Source organism: Prinia subflava, chromosome 3 (genome assembly GCF_021018805.1).
Source record: "Prinia subflava isolate CZ2003 ecotype Zambia chromosome 3, Cam_Psub_1.2, whole genome shotgun sequence".
NCBI lineage: Eukaryota > Metazoa > Chordata > Aves > Passeriformes > Cisticolidae > Prinia > Prinia subflava.
Window position 1 is genome coordinate 94,530,613 of NC_086249.1, and position 23,641 is coordinate 94,554,253.

Here is a 23,641-nt window from a genome sequence, read left to right on the forward strand (position 1 = left end):
TGGATACTGAAGGTTTTAATTCTAAGACTTCATAAGGTCAACTGCAAGACTTTGTAAGATGAAGGAATGGTTTATGTCTGGAGCAGATTTGCTAAAATACTGTGTTTCTATGTATATATGTATACATGTCTATACGTATGCATGAATCCCTGTATTTATGTATCTATGAATGTCATGCTATTTCTAGACATGCTAGAATTAATAGTCAAAACTAGCAGAAAAAGATACCTTATCGCTGAGGTGATCAATTAGTTAAATCATATATTTTTAGACTGAGATTAATGGTTGATTTTTTTCCCCTCCTGTATAGGTGGGAAAAAAAGGTAGAGAATGAAAAGTATGAATTAAACTACACCCTACAGGTTTTCATCACCTCCAACAGCAATCACTTTGCTGCTTCCATGTAATGTTGGCTGATACTGTAGCTTTAATTAATTTTTAAGAGCAGTTCATCATTCCAGTGGAATGTACAATGCTTATAAAGTATCCTCTTTTTGTCAGAACCAAAAATATTTACTGTTTATGAAATAGTCTTATAAAATGTATGCAGATTAAATCCACAAAGTTTTTCTGTATGCAACGACAGTCCATAAATTATGAAAAGTAAAAACATGGTATTTGGCGCAGCATGATTTTATACCTGGTTCTTTCCACAATTCCATAGTGAAGATGTGATGTTTAATAAAATCTATGTTCTCAGGATACCTGTATAGAATCAAATAAGTCAGTCTTTATGTAAAAGTTTAATTAAAAATATCATGTTAATTCTGATATGCTTTACATTTAAATAATCTGAAATACACAAGTTCTTGAAAATAGTGGCCTTTGGTGATGTCATTCATCTGTGCTTTGTAGCACTGTTTTGAATAAGTGAGGTTACTCACTTTGGGAGAGGTTCTGTGTGTTCTTGCTCTTTCATGAACTACTTTTACAAGCACTTCTGAAAAAAATGGTGAGAAATCATAGTTGGGTTTTGACCAAGAGAGTATTTGTCTTCATTTCATTCTTCTGAGTCAGAGATGGTCACTTAGTGTGGGAAATTTTAAGTTTGGTCTGTCCCATTATTAGATTGTCCTTGCTAATTTTAATAATCAAGATTTTACTTATTGAGTAAATGTTGCTAGGGGAGGTTGAGGGATTCTCAGCAGTGACAATTTACTCAGAGGTTATAAAGCTCTTAGATTAGCTGACCTCTGTTGGTCCTTCCCTTCCCCCAAATTATCTATTTAATCCACTCCTAACACTGTTCACTCTCACCAGAAAGTTTTTCTGAATGTCTAATCTGAACCTCCTTTGCTGCAAACTACTGCCACTGCTTGCTTTTGCTAATAGACACAGAGAACAGATTTACTCTCCTTGGCTTTTCTGACTACTGTGGTTAAGATTTTGAAACAATAGTTTGTTTCATTTGGATTTGGATTTGGAATAGAGCTGACATTCAGCAGGCAACTTGGTACTTTTGTTACATCTCTTGACTTTTCTAGACTAAACTGTACTAGCTCCAATAATTTCTCATAGGTCACATGTTAGAATCTTTCTATTATCCTCCCTGCTTTATTTTGGGTTCTCTGTAGATTTCTTACAGAGTGGTGCAAGCACAGGACTGTAGCTGCAACTTTACTGCAAGAGATGCAATGCTGAATGCTACAGATCTCTCAACTTGATATATCTCAGTATAAACTTTGTTTAAATTATTCATATTCTCTGCCCTCCTTCTCATTGTTACAGATAAAATATAATTTAAGAAAAATCTCTTTACTATTTACATTTAAACTGTGTTGTTATCCCTTCTATCCCTTTTTCTCTTCTTCTGGCTTTCCAGATAAGAACTTCAATCTCCTTAAATCCACACAAAGCTAAGACTACCTTTCTTGAACATATTTGAATTGCACTCACTTCTATCTATTTTCAATCTCTCTGTGGTGCCTTCCTTTTCTGCCAGCTCAATTTCAAACTTCTTGGACTGAACATCAGTATTCGATCACGCTGTCTTTTCCAGGATTACAAGTCTCAAATACTTTTTTTCTCTCTACTGTTCCTGTCAACCTTAATCTTTCCATTTGTCAATGTTTCATGCAAGTGCCTTCACAGCTTTTCCCCCATACTATTCCAAATGCAAACCTGCCAAGTGAAACATAAGAAATCATACTGTAAACTGCATTTGAGTGATTGTTAGAAGTTCACGTTAATATTTTGGGTACCAAAACCTTAATAACTGGATAGTTTCATAATTTGGGTAAAGACACGCACTTTATTTGAAGCAAAACACCCACTTTATGCACTGTAAAATGGCTATCTGGGAGCTAGTATAGCTTTTACCAGTTATTATCTGAATGCCTCTTCCTGTAACAGCTTCTTCCATTTTGCCTAAATTGAGGTCAATCAACTATCAAACTTGACTGGAAAGACCTTTCCTCTCAGGTTCACAGTTACTTTCCTGCAAGTGTCCACAGGAAGAATCAAAAGCTGGACTTGAATTAAAAATTTGTGACTTGCTAATGTCGGAAAGCAAGATCAGATGCCACTGGAGCAGCGACACAAGGAGACACCACTGCCAGGCCTGACCTGACCTGTGTTTCTACCTTGCCTGTGGTGATGAGGCAGGTCCAAAATCTTGTAGGATGATCGGGACTCTCGGCTGGGCCCGACAGCTCACCCTGCCTGGGTCTGTGAGACGTAGCCCAGGGTGCCAAGTCCCCCAGCCCCACCAGCCATACCATGTCATTGTCCCCTTGTCCTCATGGAGCAGCTGCCCTTGCTACACCCTGACAACTAGATCAGGCCTTCCTAAGTCCCAAGTTAAACACAGTGGGCCCTGGCCCATGGCTGTGTGGGATCTCTGCAGCTCCTCCTGTGCCATCAGCGTGACTGGCTTTGGTGTTCTCATTGTACTGGCCCCCTGTCCAGCCCCAGTTCCTGAGTGAACCTCCTCTCAGAACCCACCTGGCTGTCCTTTGAGGCTGGTCTATAGGGTTTCTGCCACCCTCTAGTTCCTTCTGCTGTGGCCCCTTTCCAGGCCATTGTCCCTGCCCTGGTTGAGTGTCCATAAAGTTATCCACTGACAACCTGCATCAACTAAACCCCTCTCCCCCTTCTGAGCCCTCAGATGTGAGGACACACCTCATTTGTGGGGAATGGGAATTCCTGTCAAGGCTGTGAGGGCACTGGCAGTCCTGACCAAGCCTCACACCCTGCCCTCTGCTCGTGGGCTCTGGGTTCTGGCCTGTGCTGTTGGTCCTTGCTGGAGCTGAACTGTAGGAGTGCTGATCTCCATCCAGCTCAGCCACAGCCACTCCCCAGGCTCCCTAGCCTGACCTGGAACCTGCCTTGTTCAATGGACTTGCTTGGTGATTCCCCAGTGGAAGTGTTCGAGGCCAGACTGAACTGGGCTTTGAGCAATCTGGTCCAGCGGAAGGTGTCCCTGCCTGTGACACAAGGGTTGGAACTGGATCACCTTTAAGGTTCCTTCAAACCCAGATCATTCTGCAGCTTGCCTGGTGATCACTGGGCTGCATCTGACCCAGGTTACCATCACTGGACCTGACCCTGAGTCACATTTCTGGTTTGTTTTGAGGTCAGTCTCATCACCATGGGCTTGTCCTGGCTGATCCTGACTCCCATCTCCAGGCTGCCCTGCTCACAGTCCTCAGGCTGGGGGAAAAGCCCCCAGTTTCCTGCCAGGCTCCCCTGGTGCATGTAGCACTTGGCCCTCGTTGCTTCCCCAGTGTGAGCACAGCCTTCTCTAGCACCAGTCCCGCACCAGAGTGGTCAGGGTTAAAACAGGACTGTGCAGCATCTCATGAAGCTGTCTTCTTTTCTTCCAAAGGGATGTGAAATAGTGAGTGCTGGGAGTATTCACCCGTGGAAGCATATTTGATCTTCAGCCAGGTCTTGAAATGTAACAGCCTCTCTGTAATAATGTTCTGCTTATACATTAATTGTTCATTTTTGTGCAATTGTAAAGAGAGAGTGCTGAAAGTAGTTAAAACAGAGACTTTCATGCTGTGGCAATAACTGTATGCTCTTGAATACCATTGGCATCAGACTTAATTCTTAGACATTATAATTATGTGAGGGCTCATTTTCTGTGAGTTTGCTCTCACTTGTCTTCCCTATTTAATGTACATTATAATATTTTGTAATTTTCTTCTAGGCTTGAATAGGAATATTGTATTAGGCAAGCAGGTGATGAGATTCTATCCTCTGTTCCAGTTAGCACAATTCCACCAATTCTGGTCCAGTTACTAGGATTTGCTGTAATTTAACTGCAATCAGAATTGAATTGTGTTTGTTTAAGAAAGAAAAAAGAATCTCTGAATGTTCATTCCATAGACTTTTTCTGTTGTAATAGAAATTAGTGCATGTTCTTTTTTCTATTTCACATTTTTATTTCAGAGCCTTAACATCCTAATAACAACTTTATTTTCTTCATCCTGTTGTGAGCAAGTAACTCAGGTAGGAAATTAAAAAGAGCTATACAGTGAACAAAAGGCATTTAGAGGCCTGTTAAGCAAGGAATTTACCCTTTAAACATAAATGTCTGCATTATAATTATTGATAAACACAAGAAGCATCTATTTTTTCATACTTCTGTCAATTAACTATATGTGAAGAGTTTTGAAAGCAAAGATGTTTTGTAAAGTAATAATTTGATATTTTATTTTTAATTTATGAAATCTGTGACCCTTTAGTTTAGTCCCCCAAACAATTAAATAATTCTTGTTGAAATGTCACTTGCACAGCACTGTTTAGTGAGCAGCTGCAGAAGTGGTCAGAACTGGATGAAATTAGAAGGAAAAACTTTAAGTTAATTTAGTGATAATGTGCATTAATTCAGACCAGTGCAAGGATTAAGATAATGAAATACTGCATGTTTGCAGGAAACATACACATAGAACATATACACTCACATCTTGAGTGGCATGCATACATACACAGCTCTCCACAATGACAGTCTGTACTTAACAGCAATATAATAATGTTTAAGCATTTTGAGGTAGACATGGTACAGCTGAATTTTCTATCTTGCTGTCATTCATGATTTACTGGCATTGTTTTTATACCACCACTCTTAGTTTTAACAGAATTTTTTCCATCATCAAAAGCATCACCTACCATAAGCTTAATGTGTAATGTCTGAATTTGAGAGTTTTAACTTTTTGTCCTACTGTTTTTTCAGCAGATCAAGCCCACTCCAGTGAGAAAAATAATCCTCAATACAGTAATTATTTTGTCCATTTAACTTAGTTTTGATACTATACTCCATTTGTACTTTCCTATGCTAATATAAACTACTGTTTATATTACTTTGGAATGCTTGCAATGAGTTCACAGTATTTACTATTAGTAACTTACATATTTAAATTACAGCTCTGAGGAAACAAACAAACAAACAAACAAAATCTTTGTCACCTTTTGTTGAAATCTAGGTGTTTCCTGAGCTTCTTCTTCCATACTGTGTTTTTTGCTGCCTACCATCTTCGTTACTATGCTTGTCTTGCACTTTTCTCTGCAGCTGTCACACTTGCCTTGAGGGAATCTTGTTGGCTCTGAACCAGCAGAATTCCCACTTCTTGTTCTTAAAAGACAATTGAGCAGAGGTCATGCCAAGTTGTTCTTGTATGGTTGTCCAAAGGGAGGTTAAAGATCAGCTCAAAGCACTCTGCTGTGATAAAGCTTTTAGCAGAGGAAGTCCCAAAACTTGCTGGGTTATTTTTCCTTCCCAAAGCAAAGCCCATCCCTTGCTCCCCCCACCTTTCACTCTTTTCCCCCTGCAGCATTTAAACATGCTTGTTATGCTGTGCTGTGGGAAACAGATGCATTCTTGTTATGGCCAGAGATGAATGTTGGGATTGAAGTAGCATCCATGAAAAAGTCTTTTGTCTGATCTGTGCTGTCCCACAGTGGAGCTATGGCAACAACTTCCGCTTGGGAAATTACTGTATCACTGTGTACCCGCTCAAATCATGGCATCACCTGAGGGACAAACATGCCACTGTCCACATGACAGCTGACAAAGGGGATTGTTTCATTTTAGTCAAAAGCAGTAAAATCCAGCCAATTCAAAAATACAAAGCATGTGAAGGCTAGGAATTTGTGAAATGAAGTGGCATTTTATTTTTATTCAGGCTGAAGAATTTAGAGGTATTGTTATTTTAGAAATGTTTCTATATTGTAGTTTAAAAATTGAGTAACTTCTGATTTTGAATCCCACATCACTCTTGGTGATGTAACCTCGTTTTGTGCACATGTTTAAAAAAAAAAAAGTAAAGCAAACAGTGTCACACTCCCGTGAAGGAGAGGCTATGTGTAGTTGTTGTTGGTTTAACCTGGCAGGCAGCTAAACAGCACACAGCCACTCACTCACTTATTCTCCCACCTGCCCCCTGAGTGGGATGTGGGAGAGAATTGGGGGAAAAAAACCAAAGTAAAATAAGTTTAACAGGAGAAAAAAGGAGGAGAAAAGAAGAACAACAATAATTAGAATATACAGAGTAAGTGATGCACAGTGCAACTGCTCACCACCCACTGACTCATGCTCAGACAGCTCCTGAGCAGTGGCCTCTGGCCAGTTTCCCCCCCAGTTTATATACTGGGCACAACATCTTATGGTATGGAATATCAGCTGGGGTCAGCTGTCCTGGCTGCGTCCCCTCCCAGCTTCCTGTGCCCTGCAGCCTCCTCGCTGGCAGGGTGAGGTGAGAGGCTGAAATGCCCTTGACTTAGTGTAAACACTGCCCAGCAACAACCAAAACATCAGTGTGTTATCAGCATTATTATTTCCAGAATCCAAAACACAGCCCTGTACCAGTTACTAGGAAGAAAATGAACTCGATTGCAGTGCCAACCGGGACAGCAGATCAGAGAGCCATTCTTCCTGTGGCTATCAGTCCTCCCAAGGATGCACGTTTGCTACAGCTAACTGTAGCATTAACTAGCCCATTAGCTAGGTGCTGCTGAGGGGGGTCTCATTCCCCACTGGCAATGGGCACTCTGGCTGTCAGTGTTCAGCCTCATTCGGCACCACAGAGCTGCCACAGGTGCCAGGGGTCACTCTGCTTTCACCTAAGACCAGGTCCAGCAGTGGGATAACAATGTACTAATGTAGTGGGTATGTGAGTTTGGAGGATTGGGAGGTTTCTTATTTCTCTCTTACCAATGCAAAGGAGTCCTGGTGGAGAGGGAAGGAAAATAATTTTAATTTTCAGAACCATACAAATTCTCTCCTCCAGATGGTTGGAAACAATCAGTATATTCAGACCAAATAATATTAGTTCACATTTCTGCAACAGCGTATCAGCTCTAAGGAGAGAGCCCTGTGGTGCCACCTGCCTTTGCTGGAAGCTGGAGTTGGTGCCTGCATATTTTCATGAGCAGTAAATAGTTCTCCACAAAATTCTATAAATGATGGTGGTAGGTTTTTTGGGTAATGAATGGCCAGCACTAATGTGTTTGGACAAAATATCGAGGTTAATCTGTGGTGAAACAGCACAAACCCCATCAGTTTCCCTGGGTTTCTGAATGTACAGACAGATCTGAACCCTTTTAGAAGAAAGGACGTGTAAAGCTTCAGTTGTCTAAATTGAAGCTTTAAAAACCTTTTCCCATCTATGCTTGAAACTGAAATATATCATTTTCTGGACACAGACCTTGCTCCTCAGCTGAAGGCTGTTGTGTAAGTACTCTTGACACATTTGAGTGAAAGTATCTCTGTGGCATCAACATGAAGAGAACATACCCCACCTCCCCACCCTGACCAAGCCAAGGGTATGCAAGGACAAAAGTCTGGTACGTCTTTTCTCAGAGCCTTCCACACACTTGGCCTGTTGAGATACCACAAATCCAGTGTGAATTTTTTTTTTCCATTTGTAACAAAGAAGAAAATAATAAGGAAAAGGGGTTTGGAAAATGGGTACGCTTATAATATAATATATAAGTATATTAAAAATATGTATATATGTGTACATAATTGCAACTATATAAAATGCATTTATAGTAAATATATATATATACACACATATATATGTATACACATATAAATGTATTTTGTCACTAAGCTGGCCAGCCACTACCTGCCTCTGAAAGACTCAAGGGAGTCATTTACTGAAGAAGTTCCTGAAACTTGTGATAGAGCACCATACCTACCTTAAATATGCAAAAAGGCCATGGGTCCTACATATGTTAGTTTTGTCATGATCACTATTCGACCTCCAGGGGCAGAGGTCGATGGGAACCGTGTGGGAAATCCCCGTTTCTCCCGCTAAGGACGTTGTTGGGTGATCCTTCACCCTCACGCTCCAGCCTTTATCCAACTGGCATCAACCACCGCCTCCGCCCAGCTCAGGAGATGTATTTTATACATGACATTTAGACGTGATATATTTATGACAAGCCATTTAAACACGGCTTTGCCCCAGCTACAGCACTGGACGCATACGGGCTATGGGCCGCTGCGGCAGACGGAGCCCTGCTCAGACCCGTCAGACGCAACTCGCGGGACACCGCGGGCCCTGGCGCCAAAGGAACGCCTGCGAAGCGGCGGCCGCAGAGCGGGCCCGGCGCAGGCCCGGGCTGCGGCCCGGCGGTGCAGGCCTCGGGCGGGAAGCGGCTCCGCCGGGCCCGGGCCCCGCTCCCGCCGCGGGCCCGCGGGGGCGGGACGCGGCCGGGCCCTCCCGCGGGCCGCGCTCCTCCGCGCGCGGGGCGGCCCCGCCCCCGCGCCGCTGATTGGATGCGGCCCCGGCGGCGGCGCGCGGGGCTCCCGTCTCGCGCCACTTTCGGGAGCCCTTGGCGCGAGCGCCATGGCCGAGACGGCTCGGGGCCGGGACGGTGAGACCCGGGGGCGGCGGGGCGGCGGCGGGGCGGCCGGGGCCCTGTCCTTGTCCTCCCGCCTGTCCCCGTCCCTCGCGGGCGCCGCCGTTCCGCTGTCAGGCGGGGGCGACCGGGCAGCGGCGCCGGCGGGGGCGAGCGCGCGCGCACCGGGCGCGGGAGCGCGCGTGCGCGGCGGGCGGTGTGTGGCGGTGGGGGCGCGCGGCGCGGGAGCCCCGCGGGCCGGGAGCGCTCCGGGCCGGGAGCGCTCCGGGCCGGGAGCGCTCCGGGCCGGGACCGCTCCGGGCCGGGACCGCTCCGGGCCGGCGCGGAACGCGGGGATCCGCCCGCGGGGCGGGCTCGGGCCGCAGGGCCCCGCGCCCGCGGGGGAGCCCCGCAGGCTGCGGTGGCCCTCCCGGGTCGCGTCTCCGGTGGGAGCCTGCTCAGCCCAGGGGCAGCGGCGGGTGCGGGTGGCCTCGGCGGGGGTTGAGGCACGCTTGTCCCAGAGGAGCGCGCTGCCCGAGCCGCTGGCGTGCAGTAAAGGCAGAAGATTAGCGCGCCCAAGGCGGTCCGTGTTTGCCGTTCTCCGCCGTGGGGCAGCAGGCAGTGTAAATGGCCCCTTCACCCCAGCCCTCAGCAATAGAAATCCCGACTTCCCTCAGCTGCGCTGCCGGGGTGCAACTCTATTCACACACTGATGTCCTGCCGCTGCCAGGAGGGGATTGCCTGGCCAGCCTTGGGGCTCCTGTGCCTGCGCGGGGTATTGAGCTCCTCACACCCAGCCCGTAGCATTGTTCTGAGCTGTTTGTTTGCTTTTGGAAGTTGGATTGGGTCCGTTTGTTCCCTGTGGTCAGATAAGCGTTCCTGCCCCAAATTAAGAGAAAGAAGACGGGTCAGGAGAAGTAGAAAGCGCCTTGCTGCAGAGGATTTGGAAGAGGAAATGCGCTGTCAGCTGTCAGCACATCACTAGTTTGTCTCAATCTGGTCACACTCAAACCTTGTGAAACCGCCTAAAGTCATCACTGCTGTGTAGCAGTGTAGGCCTTCTCCAAATCTGGTATTCCTGAGTTGTCATGGAGACATGCAAAATAAAAGGAACTGGAAATTCCCAAGGAAAGGGTGGGGGGATCTCTTACAGGGAAAGGCTGATGAGATTTGAGAGGTGCTTTGGAAATCTAGGTGGTGGCTTCACACGGAGTGAGCTGGCACGGGAGGGCAGTCTGAGCTCCCTGTCAGGCCATGCCTTCAGTATCATTCCAGAACTGGCTTAGGAAGAGCCATCTGTGACTGCTTCTAGCCAAGCAGGCTTTAGTTTTAAGCAGAACTGCAGTTATCTATCAGTGCATCACCGAACACTGAAATACCAAAGCTAACAGCTCATTGTTAAACTAATTTCTCTTGTTTTTAATGAATTACAGCTATGAGTGAGTCTGGAAGTTTTGCAGCATCACGTTCTAGACGTGAGAGGAAGAATAGAAGAGGCCAGCAAGAAGCCCTTGAACGTCTGAAAAAAGTCAAAGCTGGGGAAAAATTAAAATATGAGGTGAAATTTCTTCATCTTTTCTTCTTAATTAAAAGTCATTGTGAGCTGAGACGCTTAATCACCATTTATAGACATGTAAAAGTTATAGGAAACAAAATAAGCCTTTCAGATCAACTTTTCTGTTTTTAATAGTGTATGTTTTTCTGAATGTAGTTTTCTGCTAATATAATTTATTTGTTTCTGTTTTCAAAACTAACCCATTTTTTTTAACTGCAAGTCAAACATGCTTGCTTGAGAACTATGCCACAGGGTAGGACCAATTTTTTAAATTACATCATTAATGTTATGATAGGAAGTACTTTTTTTTTTAATCTCAAATGATTTTAAACTTTAATTTCAGAGCTTTACATGACTGAAGTCCATTAATATTAATATGCTGGGTTTCCACAAACAGACCAAAATTTAGGTGGTGGAACTGAAATCTGGCAGTGTAACACCGATACTGCAACATTGTCCAATCATGGTGCCAACAGGAAGTTCTTTCCTCTTTGAGGTGAATAAATGTAAAGAAACCAGAAGTCCGTAGATCATTAACATGCAAATTTTCTCTGAGCACTCTGCTTGGGTACATCAAATCCCTTTCCTTTTCACTGATCTCAGATTGGTGTTTGAGAGTAGAGCCAAGGCTAGAGGTATTCACTGCTAGGTTTTTTATTTTTTAAAGATTTTTTTGGTAATATGAAATGAACAATAAAGTAAGTAGTTTTCAAATGAAATCTCTGCCAGTGCCTCAGTAGATTTTGAGTTTCAGTATACTGTGATAATTTTAAAAATTGATAACTTGTCTTTTATCACTGCCAAAAAAGAAACTTAATGAATGACTGTGCTTACTTGCTGTGAACAGTGTAGCAGTGTAGGAACCCTGCATGCATTCTTGGGAACTTTTATATTCTGACTGATGATGTGCAGATGGATGGCATGGAAACTGTTAATCCTCAGTATACTTTAACTGTAGGTTGAGGAGTTCACAGGCGTTTATGATGAGATAGATGAGGATGAGTACTCCAAGATGGTCAGAGACCGTCAGGATGATGACTGGATTGTTGATGATGGTAAGTTAAGATTAATTTGGAGAGTTATTTTGGTTCTTGTATTTTAACTCAAGTAGGCTTCATAATGTTCATGCTTTAAGGTAAGTTATTGTTAGTATATTCTTAAAATTCGTTTTAGGAGACAAGAGAAAGGGAGTCTTTTAATGGAAATTAATCTTTGCATTGTTCTCATAGGAGTCTGTTAGGATGGTAATGAAAATATTTTTCCATGATCACCTGTTCTTGAAATTTTATTTCCAGTTTTCAATGTTAAAATTTTACCAAAAAAAAGTAGTTATGGATAATTTCTAATTAAACATGTAAGAATATATTTAGTGTAATAGAAGATACAGCTGAGAGTGCTGTAGTTTTAAATACTTGCTTTTGTAACTTTTGCTCTATATTAAAGGGGGAAAAGTAAATATGTAAAAAAATCAGGAATATCAGAAGACAGAAATTAAACTGCAATTTTTAAACAATTTTTCTACAGATGGGATAGGTTATGTAGAAGATGGAAGGGAAATCTTTGATGAAGATCTGGATGATGATGCTCTTAGTTCCAATAAGAAAGGTAACTTCTATGTGACCACTGAAAATGTCTGCCAGGGTCTTTTAAAAGGTACCCAAAACGGGCAGCTTTCTGTCACCAGTATATGTTGTAAATGTGTCCAAATGACAGATTGCTTTGTCATTCTGTGCCTGTGGATTTTATTCAGCCCCAGGGATGCAGAGGATGGAGGTTCACAAACTGAGGTCACATCACTGTTAACGCTCCAGCACGACTGGGGCACTGCTGCTCCCAGCCCTCTGTGGAGTGGGGATTCACTTCCTGAACAAATGCATCTGGGAGGAGTCTTGGTTTTCAAAGCCAGTGCCTAAAAGATGTGTGGTCTCTCTTGACCACTAAAATACTTGCATGCTTGTAGAATCTAGATTTTCCAAACTTTTTTTATGGAATCTGGTGGCAAACTGAAAAACTGAGTCTGATGTTGAGAATGCAAGCCTAGTGCCAAACTCCTGGACACTCATTTTTTCTCCCCTGGAGATGCTTCCATGTAAAGCATCTTTGTCCTTTTTCTGGAGTATGCAAAAGGCATCTCTGACATGACTCGGAAAGACAGGATTATGAGAGCCTCTTTCATTTTTTGTGTGTGCATGACAGCTGCTGCAAAGCTGAAAGATGACTAGGCTTCATTTCAGCCAGAAATGTAAAGGTAGAAATAGACTCCCTTGGCTATCTATCCCTGCTAATAACTGGACCTGTAAACGTTGAACTTGTCTTACATAAAATTCACAATTTTTAATTTTTTTGTTTTGGTAGGAAGAGGTGGCAAAGCATCTACAACTGATAAAAAGAATGTGAAAAAATCTGTGGTGTCAAAGCCAAACACAATTAAGTCTATGTTTATGGCTAGTGCTGGGAAGAAAAACACAGATGTAAGTGTATACATTTTTGACTTTAAATATTTCTGACTTGTTCACAGTTCTAGTGGGAGTGGAGTAAACCAAAGGCTCATTTTTCGTTTCTTGTGTCTAGTGAGACAAACTTCTATTACAACCTCTTGTGTATGGAGCATTTCTGAAAATGTCATGTGTGTTTTGTGGAAATCCTCTAGTCATTTACTGCTGTTCTCCTGATTGGGTTTGCACATATAACTGAGAACTGTTGGGCTAATCTTACCTTACAGAAAACTGTGGACCTGTCCAAGGATGATTTACTTGGGGATATTCTTCAAGATATTAGTGCTGAAGTAAGTATGTTAATAAAATCTCTTGGAAACAACCTTAATTCATTATTTTGTCATGGAACATACCAAGAAAATACAGTTTTTTGTTAAACTAGACAACATTTCATACCTATCAGGCAATACCACTGTGGCCTGATTACAGATGGTTGATATTAAGATGATGTGGAGCCTGTGCTGAGGCAGCCTTCAAGGTTTTGGTCACTGTGGAGTGGAAGAGGACTTGGCTGCCTCTGAACTGTGTGCTGTGTGTCTGTCACCTCACCCCAGCCAGGGAGCTGTAGGACATCTCCACCTGACCTGTGGGTTCTGGGAGGAGCTGAGGGAGCAGGGTTTCAGCAGGTGATGTAACCTGAACCTCTGTGTGCCTCCTGCTTCCCATGATTTGCTGCAGAGAACCAGGTTAAGCCTCCCTTGGAGGCAGGAGAGCAGGATGGCTGCTGTGACAGGGTTGGACTGTCTCAAATACCTCATGCTCTTCCAGCAAGATTTCTTAAAACCAAAGGCATTTCTCACATGTAAATGTTGAAACTGCTGTAGTGGTGAGATACTGAGGTGGAATATGTTGAACCATAATAAGCTTAACATGTTTTTTCAGCACAGTAAAGGTTATAGGATGTCCCAATGTAAAGTTGTTCTCTTAGTTTTGTGCTCTTATTATTTTACACCTCCCTATGACATCTGACTGAGGCTCTGAAATCTGCCATGACCATAACCCCCCTGCTGCCCTCCTCCAATATCATTAAAGAAATGAATTTTAATGCTGTCAGATTTGTTGATTGGGGAAAATAATGTTCATAATGACACTATGGCTTCTATTTACTTAAATACTAGTTAGCTATTGATTTTATTTTGTTGTTTTGTAAAATTTCTTACGTTATTTGCTGTCAACAAGGTTAAGTATAAAATATCTGCACATGTAAATAAGTTAAAATGTGTTTTCCTCTAGTGGAACAGTGCTGAAAGAGCACTTCTGCCTTTCATGAGGCATGTATGTTCAATACTACTGCTTCAGCAGACATGAAAAACAGCACAAGTTATTCTGATACTTGTGTAATAGAGGCGTGGTTAGCTATTGAAATTCTTATTGTTTGAAAACTGTTTCACTTGTTGATGGCAGTTTTTCTCAGATTGTTTCCTCCCCCCAAAAATCTAGTGTGTGTCTTCATGTGCTGATTGCTCAGGTAACATTATTTTATGGGGCTGGGTTTCGTATCAGGTGTTTTCTTTATCAGCCAAAAATATTGGTGTCCCTCTTTGATGGAAAATGTTACTAACAAGGGAAAAAAACCCCACTAAACAACTCTTGCTTTTGCCACTTTCTCTGTTCTTTCAATATGCAGACAGTTCAGCTAAGTCCACCACCAATTATAATGCTGAAAAGGAAAAGATCTGCTGGAGCACCACTCAATCCTTTCTCTGTGCAGTCCCGAACTTCTAAGGTAAAGGGGAAGAGAAAAACGTTCTCATTATTAATAAACACTAATCTGTGTTTTTGTTGATTTGAGTACTGTTTACTTTTATTTCTCCTCCTGGAAATTAACTTTTCTCCTTAGCTTCCATAGCAGTGTTACAGCATAACTTTGTGCTCTTTTCCACATTGCCTTTCATGTGAACACAAAAACAGTACAATTAATTTTGTGTCGGTAGGATAGTAGGATTTTGTAGCTGTTACATTTGACAGGCGAAACTGTTGTTACAATGTTCAGTGCATCACATGAAGGTGAGTTTCTGCTCTCTTTTCCAAAGAGTAGAAAAGACCCTTGTGGCAAGGAGAGAAGGATGGGAGGTGAAATAAGCAGGAGTATGGAAAAGGATAAGAAACTATCATTTGTAGAAATGGAAAACAAATGGAAAATTGAAGCTATGGATAGAAGCTTGCCCTAGTGGAAGATTTTGGAGTGAAAGGAGGATGGGCTGCCAAGGATGGAAGGCTAGCATTTTGTTAGGGGTTCTGGTAAATGGAAAGGACTTTATAGCTGGAAATACAGTGACAGAGTTGGTAATGGCCGGTAAAAGGAAAGTGGAGTAGTGTAGATACATCTGATCTGTGAACCTTGTATGACAGCAACTCTTAAGTTGAAAATAATCACCAGTGCTACTCATGCTGACAGTTGTGTTCAAAACTAGAAGCAATTAGAAAAAAAAAAGGAGATGTAATAAGAGAAGATCATGGTGCAAAATATGTGGAGCTTTTCTTCTAGCCCTGGTTACTAGCTCTGCAAATAGCAAGTAAAAAGTTTTTTTTTTTTTTCTTCTTTGCTCTTACCAGATTATTTTTAACTCATGGCAGAAATGTTTTTCAGGTAATCACCCCTATATCAAAGAAAGCTCCTGCTTATGTCAGAAAGGAAACTCCTCCTCCAGCTTCACTTCATCCTAAACACCCCAATTATACAGCACAATCTGTCAGCGTCTCTGAAAATGAGGACACCAAGCATGTGCAAAAACCTACAAAAAATGAGGGAACAGTGAAGGCAATAGGAGAGAAAGCCACTAAAGGTATCAAAAGTAAATCCAAACCTAATTCTGGAAGCTCTTTCAGTATGGTATAGTAGTGTTAAAACACTTGTTAAATTATACTAGCTTGGAAACTAAGTATTACATTTAAGCTATCTTAGTACTGTATATTATGGTCATGCTTGCAGTGTGCTATCTCTGCATACTGCTGTAGTATGCAGGGTGTCATTGTAATGATTCAAGCCTGTAGTTCTGCCTGCAGCACTCCCAGATGATGATCAGGGAATGATGGATTTTGATGAGGAGGACTTTGATGAACCTATGGAAGCAGAGCATGTGGAAACTATACCTGAGACAGCTGAAAGCTTGAAAAGAGACAATGAAATTGAGAAGAAAGAGACAGAGCAGCTGGAATCAGAGAAGAAAGAGATGTCTGACTTGTAAGAATCTCTTTTTATTCTTTTTTTTTCCTTCCACTAAGAAGGCTCTCAATTTCCATAAACCCTAGATTTAGCTTCATACTTGTCTTTGCCCAAGGGATAATTGTGATATATCAGAATAGTCATAATGCTATGCAATGCTCTTTTTTTGTAGTTACATTAAGAATAGTAACGTGCTGATAGCTACCTAATTGAAAAATATTTGATGTTTTTGGGATCTAGCATGTGACAACATGTATTTCAGCCACTGACGTGGCTCAGGGTAGGTGCTGAATAGTGAACTTTAATGTCAGTAAGCAAAACTAAGGAGTTTCTAACAATATACTTATTCTAAGTGAATCTGAAAGTATTTCATAATAGATGTAGGTAGAAGTTTTGTAGCTAAAAGTAATGATGAACAGCTATGTCTTTGGAAATAGGAAAAAAAGCTGGGCTTTCCTCTGGTTTTGGTTGGATTTTTTTTTTTCATTGTTTGGAAAATCTTGAATCATTCGCTTCCATAACAAAATATTTCGAATTGTAAAATAATTGAATGATGAAAAAGACCTAAACATCTAATGTCTGAAAAGGTAGTTTTGTTGAAATAGTCGTTTGTTCCCACTAAGCAGCTTGAATAGATGGATGGATATATTTGATAATGTAAAGACTTGAATTGACCAAGGCTGAAATAGCAGGTGACTGATTTTTAAAGCCTGTGTGTGGTGTATCAAGAACCATACTTAAATGTGGGTTTCTTTGTCATTGCATCCCTCTTTTCAGAAGAAACCTGAGGAAACCCAACTGTTGGGAATATTGCTTGGTAATAGAAAGAAAAACAAAAGGTGTGACAATATAGGCCTGGAAAAAGCAAAATGGTGATTATAGCAAAGGCACAATTTAAATTGTTCTTTTATTCTTCTGCAAAACCTGCAGAAGTTGTTCTCTCCCAGGTCTCTCATGTTGGGACAGAACTGATGAGGATGAAGCTGATCTAGCAGCAGCAGAAGTTCAGCTGGACCCCAATCTCCTTCCTCTTGTGAAGGGGGAAAGTGATGATCAAGTCTTAAGATTTTATTGGCTGGATGCTTATGAAGATCAGTTCAGTCAGCCAGGTAACTGTTCAGTGAAATGCGGAAAATCTGATCTGATTCTTTTTGTTCAGATTTTCTTTTTTGAAAATTGGGGTTTTCAAAGTTGACTAAATTACATCCAGGTACCCTGTGTCTCTGTGCTCCAAGATGTGCATCTCTTGTTTTTCTGTACCTGAAGAATGTCATCTCCTGGCCTGGTATAGAGTAGGGAAGTAAAAGGGACTTACTAGCACTGTTCACTTTTGGGGACCCATTTTCTGTCTTGAAATTTTACACGCTTCAGGAGCAAGCTGAAGTTTTTATTTCTTGCTCAGTGATGCAACAACTGAGCATGCTTTCTTGTTTTTGGAAAAGTAACTCAAAATTCATATGGATGAATAAAAAGCCTGTGCAATAGCAGTTGCAGGGTTTTACACAAAGGAAAGGTATGTCTGTCAAGGGAGGAAGGTGGTCTGAAAGATACAAGGTCAGTCTTGTATTTCTTATCGCCTAATTCAAACTATCTAAATCTTGAAGATTGCCTTTGAATTAAGATTGATAAAATACTCTGTGCAGTTGAAGTGTGACTCCTAGCTCTGTTGCATCATTCTGATCTCAGCTCTGACAAAACAATTTGTGGTCACATCTGTTTTGAGCACTTCCCATCCATCCCCTCATTTCATCAGCAGCTTTAAGATCTTGGGTTTCTAGTTTGTGCTTCATGTGTGTTTACCAGAAGGTTCTTTCACATGTTGTTGGAGGGTTTTTTTGCTTGAAGCTGTAAGCATTGAGTCAGATACATTTCTTTGTTAACACCTTTTGTTGTGAGTTGGGATGCCAAACTTAAATATGGGACCGTGCTGGGCTGAACAGCTTGGTGATGGGAGTGGTAATAATCATAGATATCTTGATGAAATCAATGGCTCTAATATAAAATTGCTACTTTTAAAGAACCCACTATTGTTATTTTTCCTTTTTTTTGTCTCTTAAGTCAGTGATTGCTGAATGGAACATAATTATGAAAGGATTTCTGTTCCTCGCATGCAAGGAGTGTTCTTTTCTCATTATGACTTTTTCAGGATTGAATAATAAAGACTGCACCTGTTTTCAATTAGTAATGTAGAAGGGAAAATTTTGATATTGCTTTTTGTTTAACATGTTCATGATCTTTGTTTATGCCTCATTTGCTGTGATGTCAAATGCATTGCCTGAAGGGTAAATACTATAGCATAATCATAAGACTTTTCAAACTTAATGATTTTTTGGAGGCTTACTTTTCATAATTCCCTTTATGGTCTTAGGCAGAGAACTCGAGAATTGTGATCCTGTTAACATTTTAAAGAAATAATGAATAAAACCTGCCCTTATTTTTTCCCCTCTGCAAGACATTTTCCCTGTGTTTTGACTTTGCTTACCTTTTGGTTCATTTAGTAGCATGGTGTTTCTTTTCACAGGCTTTGATTTATAAGTTTTATTCATATTTTTTTCTTTATTCTTTCCACAGTCTTGTGGGGCATAGGGCCTGATTCCTCTCTGTTGATTTTTTTTTTGTTTGGTTTTGCATGAAATGTCTCTGAAAACTCTTTGAAGTTAATTCTGCATTTACTGTCTATGGGGATGGTAGTGTGTGTGTCAGTGTTCAACTGGATGATATCAAAAGGCTCCTTCCATTCTAAATTAATCGGATTCTGTGAAGTGTGGTTATTAAGACCACTTATTTGTCCATGCTAGGGTTGATAGGAGTTTGTCTTTGCAATCCAGACAGCTTTTTACCCTATCTTTGTCTGGCTCATGTATCCTTCTTTCTACCTCCCCTGCTTGTATGCTCTGACAGATTAACTACCCCATGCTCTTAATATTTCCAGCTGTTCAAGCAGTCAGCTGCTGTTTTGTGGTCTCTCTTACAGGTTCATCTTTCTGTGTGATACAAACCTGTCTGAGGTGGGGTTTTTTTATCCCTTAACAAAAAAGTAAAAGATTACTGGGGACAAGAACTTCATCTTCCCTGTCACTTAGATCTGCAATTGGAGCTCTTTCTCAATACTTCTATTCAAACTGTCTAGATCTTCAAGATTGCCTCTGTATTAAAATTTCTTAAGCTACTTTGTGCAGCTGAAGCTTGTATCCTTGCTCTCATCATCTTCAAAACCGCAGCATTCTCTGCCCTTGACAGAAGTAGTCTTGTTCACATCTATTCCAAGCACTCAGAAAATGATTTTTCATAGTCTGTCACTTTGACTCTGTCATCCATCTTAGTGCACCTTCACTGATTTATCTTTGATCTAATGCAGTAAGAAAGGTGCCTTTATGTCTGATAGATCTCCTGGCAAAGATAAATTATAACTCTTAACCAAGGACTTGTTTGTGCATTGCCAGGCCAAGGAGAAATGCAGATTCCAAAATCTTCTATGTATGAAACCCTGTATCTGAGACAGTCTTAGCATGGGTATTTCTGTTTTCATCAATAGCAATATGCTGTAGGAATATGCTCCTAGGAATGTCATGCATCTTTTGGTGTCCTCATTTGTTAAAAATAGTCACTTGAAAGCTGCTCAGCTCCTAGCTGTTGTCTTCAGAATGTATTTTTACAGGTTTTAGTGGTAATAGAGTCTTGATCTCACAGTACTGAAGTGCAGGGGAAAGGAGTTAATTGTACTGGTCTAGCTGAAGAGTGAGAACCTGTAGATAACACACCTTAGAGGACTGATTGACAGCACAGGCATTCTGATAATGTTCAGCTTTCACTGACACCTCTCTCCTTCCTCACTCTCTCCAGGGATTATCAAACTAATATAGGCAGCAATGGAATATCAGAACAGAATTTGGAGACTGGCTGTGTAATGCCATTTTGAATTTTATATATCAGGTGTTACTATAGCAATGGAGGTAGAGACATGAAGAATGACACAGGTGTCTGTTTGTAAAGCTGGTGTTTAAAACAATTTAGAAGGTGCTGATACATCAGAAAGATTTCTTGTTCAAGCACCTAACACAGAAATGGTTGTGTTTCAATGCAAGAATACATTACAAGCTGCTTCAAGCAAGATTGAAAATGATTAATTTTAAAACTGTGTATTGAATTCTTTGCCCTTCTCCCTTAGGTGTGGTATTTTTGTTTGGCAAAGTTTGGATTGAATCTGCAACCACCTATGTCAGCTGTTGTGTGGCAGTGAAAAATATTGAGAGAACTGTTTATCTGCTGCCACGTGAAACAGTAAGTGTGACTTTTAAGCACATCAAACATAAGTACCTTTCATTCTGCTTGTGGCAGGTTATGAGTTAGCAGTGTGTTCATGGGAGCTGTTGGATGCTTCAGTGTTTCTGATGTAGGTGGTAAAGTTAAAAACAATGTGTACACAATATGTGAGCTGCAGAGTAGAGCCCTGTGACTTCCCCTGACCCAACAACTGCAGACAAATCTTTACCCTTAGACTTGCTGCTTTGCAAATAAAGTGGTCTTGAAGAATTACTAGAAAACTTAGTGCTTTTAGAACATTTTGTTTCAAGTAATTTTTTCTAAATTTGGGATTTCTTGGCTGATTGCATTTTAGTTTTTCCTAAAAGAAGAGATACGTGAATCATAATAGCAAAGTGAAATTCAACTTACTGTTATGTCTGCTGGATTTTTTTGTTAATTTGTAAAACCTCCCTTGTGTTTTTGAGGAAATCGATCTATCTACTGGCAAAGAGACAGAGACTCCTGTAACTATAATGAGTGTGTTCAAGGAATTTAATGACAGCATTTCACCGAAGTACAAGATCATGAAGTTCAAATCCAAGGTTTGTTTACAAGCATCCTATTTGCAAGCATCATTTTCTCTTGTTGTGGTTTGTAAGGTGGGCAGGCTGTTTAAATACTGTCCAGGGAGGGAGGCTGTGCCAAAATGCAAATATGTAACTCTTGACATGTGTAAATGTACCTGCTTGTAAAAACCATCCAAAATGCCTATATTTCTTTAAGAGTGGTTAATCTGCAATGTGGTTGTTCTAGCAGAAGTTCAAACAATGCTTTTGTAAATACTCAGTCGTTATCTTCCTTAAAACCGGGTTGAGTGTGAGACTGGCTTGCTGAGCTGTTTTTGAGAATGCAAACCAGATAGAAGTTCTGGTACCTGAAGCTTAGTATCAGCTCATGCTGTCAGAGTGTAAAATGAAGGATTGTGTTGTCCACTGGGTAAGTCAGTACTGTGGGATTACACTGTCTTTGCATTTGAGCAGATATCTTATTGAACTTTATCTCTTGGCATGTCTCATCCTTCTTTACACCTCTGCAGATTTATCATTTTAGAGTGCATGCTGTTCAGAGTGTGGATTGTCACAGTGTGGCTATGCAGTAGGTAACAAGTCAGGGCTGTCATTCAGTCTTGAAAGCTGGTCTGTGCTTAGAGTTATGGGCAACAGTCTTAAAAGTGTTATTTTGCTGTGCTCTGTTTGCTCAACAGATCTTTAAAATGACATTGGAATACCAAAATACTGCTATAATGGAAACTTTGCACATAAATTAATATGATACTTGTCATGAGTCTGCAGGAAAAGAGCTGATAATGCTGATAATGTTGCAGATTTGGACTGAATTAGTTTGCTAGTGTTAGAGCTTTATTGTCCACTTACATAGAGCATTTGTCTTTTACAGGGGAGGGCAGAGGTAGGAAGCTTGGGCAGGGAAATGTGGCAAACGTTCAAGTTAAGGGAAAAATCTTTTCTGATTGAAGTGCTCAGAAAAGTTTATATTTCTTGAAGTAACATGTCATTAGTCTGGCAAAGCTGATTTTCATTAGTTGTAACTTTCCCCATCCTGGCAATCTTGTGATTTCACAGGATTCATTCCTGAATAGTTAATCAGCAGGTGAGATGACAAGGAAAAACAGGAAGAATGGAATTTAACAATATGTAAATGAGGGAAAATAAAAACAGTTTGTGTGGTAATTCAGGTAGGAAAGATTCTCAGGAGGTCATTTCATGCAAAGCTAGCTAGAGTCATTCTGCAAGTTTTAAGTTGTTAAAGTGAAAATGTGAGCAGTGTTTTTCAAATAGCAAAGTCATGCAAGACATGACAGTTTTTTCAACTTGTAGCTTAGTGCACTGTTTACAGAGTTCAGGAAAATGGATGTGACATTAGTACTTTGTAAAACATTTTTTTTTGCTGTAGCTTATTTCCTCTCAAAATTTAGGCTTTTCAGTTTTCTGTTATTTCTCATGTATAGTTGGTTATAATGTAATTACATGTGGGATCAGTGGTAAATTTACTCTGAAAGGAGAAAATTTAACAATAGATGAAAAACAAGTTGCTGATAGCTCACTGTTCAAAAATCCTTTCTGGAATGAAGGCAAGAACTCAAAGAAAAACAATTTTTCATTAGAAGACAGGATGAAAACACTTGTACGCTAGAAAAGAAAGAGGGAGAAGGGTCTCCAAAAAGATGCAGGTCTACTTACAGAATCTTGGGAAACCTCCATCTTTTCCATGGTGTGCCAAGTAAGAATAATGTGAATGAGGTAATAGAGTCATGTAGTTGAACATTCAAAGATGGCTCTTAAAAATGAAGGTAAAACCTGTCAAATTTTTACTGAGCTTACACAGAACTCAGGGCAAAAGACCCAATAGTCTTGTCTGGGTACATGGCTACAGTACCTGTGGAGTCCTTGGATGTAACACAAGAGTAGGGAAGTGGGAGCACCAAGACACTGTTGAGATTTTCCCTTAAATATTATAACACTTGGTCACCCTCATGAGGAAAGATTAACCCAAGTGACAACAGGTACAAAAAATGGCAATTAGAAGGATGAGACAAAAGGAGAATCAGTTCTACCAGAGATGACTGTGAAAGAGCTTTAATTCTTTTTAGCTAGTAAAGTGAAGAATAATGGTAAGACCTGTTTGCTCTCTAGAAACCTTAAAAGGGGATAAGCAGCAAGAGAGCTTTTTTAAAGGACAGTTTTAGCAAAAGAGTGAGTGAACTTATAATTTTTAATTCATGAATAAATTAGGCAGGATAGTTGGTTCAGGGAAGCTTTGAAATAACCTATCAGAATTGTTTCTGAACAGTAAGAATTCAAATTATGTTGAATTCTTAAGTAAACTGAGTTTTATTAAAAGGATAAAAGCTATGCAGCTTTATTTTGTTTGTGTAATTTTCTGCTAATTTTGATAGCTACTGCATTCTGAGAGGGTTTAGTGAGAACTGGAGATAGTAGGAAGGTATGGCAGTAGTAATATGGGAGGTAGGAGAAAAGACAGGATAGTAGAGCAGGGCTGTTAGTGCGGTCTTTGGAGGATTATTCAAAGATAGTATTACAGTAACTCAGATATTCCAGATTACACAAAATTGACTGTGAACAAGTGGCACCAAATCTGGCCAGACTTACGCCTCTGCAGCAGGGAGGCTTTGTGCTCTCTGCAAGATAATTGTAGAAGTAATGGGGTTGGCCCATTACTGTGCCCTCCTTTTCTTCTGTTCCTCCCTGAGATGCCTGAATTTGCCTGGTTATATGCCTGGGTTATATTTTGTATAACCTGTTTTTCACAAGGAGTCCTCAACCTCCTTTTCATTGTACTCATACCACCAAT

At 40.9% G+C, this 23,641-nt stretch overlaps 1 protein-coding gene across 2 annotated transcripts in view; it reads left to right on the forward strand.

The window, feature by feature from the left end:
* The first annotated feature begins 8,678 nt into the window (after positions 1-8,678).
* Positions 8,679-23,641, forward strand: part of POLA1 (DNA polymerase alpha 1, catalytic subunit) — a 183,600-nt gene continuing 168,637 nt past the window's right edge. The window contains exons 1-12 of one of the 2 annotated variants that reach the window (XM_063392979.1): positions 8,679-8,826; positions 10,224-10,348; positions 11,304-11,400; positions 11,870-11,950; positions 12,701-12,816; positions 13,068-13,130; positions 14,468-14,566; positions 15,431-15,626; positions 15,835-16,024; positions 16,937-17,115; positions 20,175-20,287; positions 20,737-20,853. In XM_063392979.1, the coding sequence (XP_063249049.1) occupies positions 8,799-8,826; positions 10,224-10,348; positions 11,304-11,400; positions 11,870-11,950; positions 12,701-12,816; positions 13,068-13,130; positions 14,468-14,566; positions 15,431-15,626; positions 15,835-16,024; positions 16,937-17,115; positions 20,175-20,287; positions 20,737-20,853 (1,404 nt within the window). In that variant the 5' untranslated portion in view covers positions 8,679-8,798. The remainder of the gene's footprint in view (positions 8,827-10,223; positions 10,349-11,303; positions 11,401-11,869; positions 11,951-12,700; positions 12,817-13,067; positions 13,131-14,467; positions 14,567-15,430; positions 15,627-15,834; positions 16,025-16,936; positions 17,116-20,174; positions 20,288-20,736; positions 20,854-23,641) is intronic. The other variant, XM_063392980.1, reaches the window with a different exon arrangement.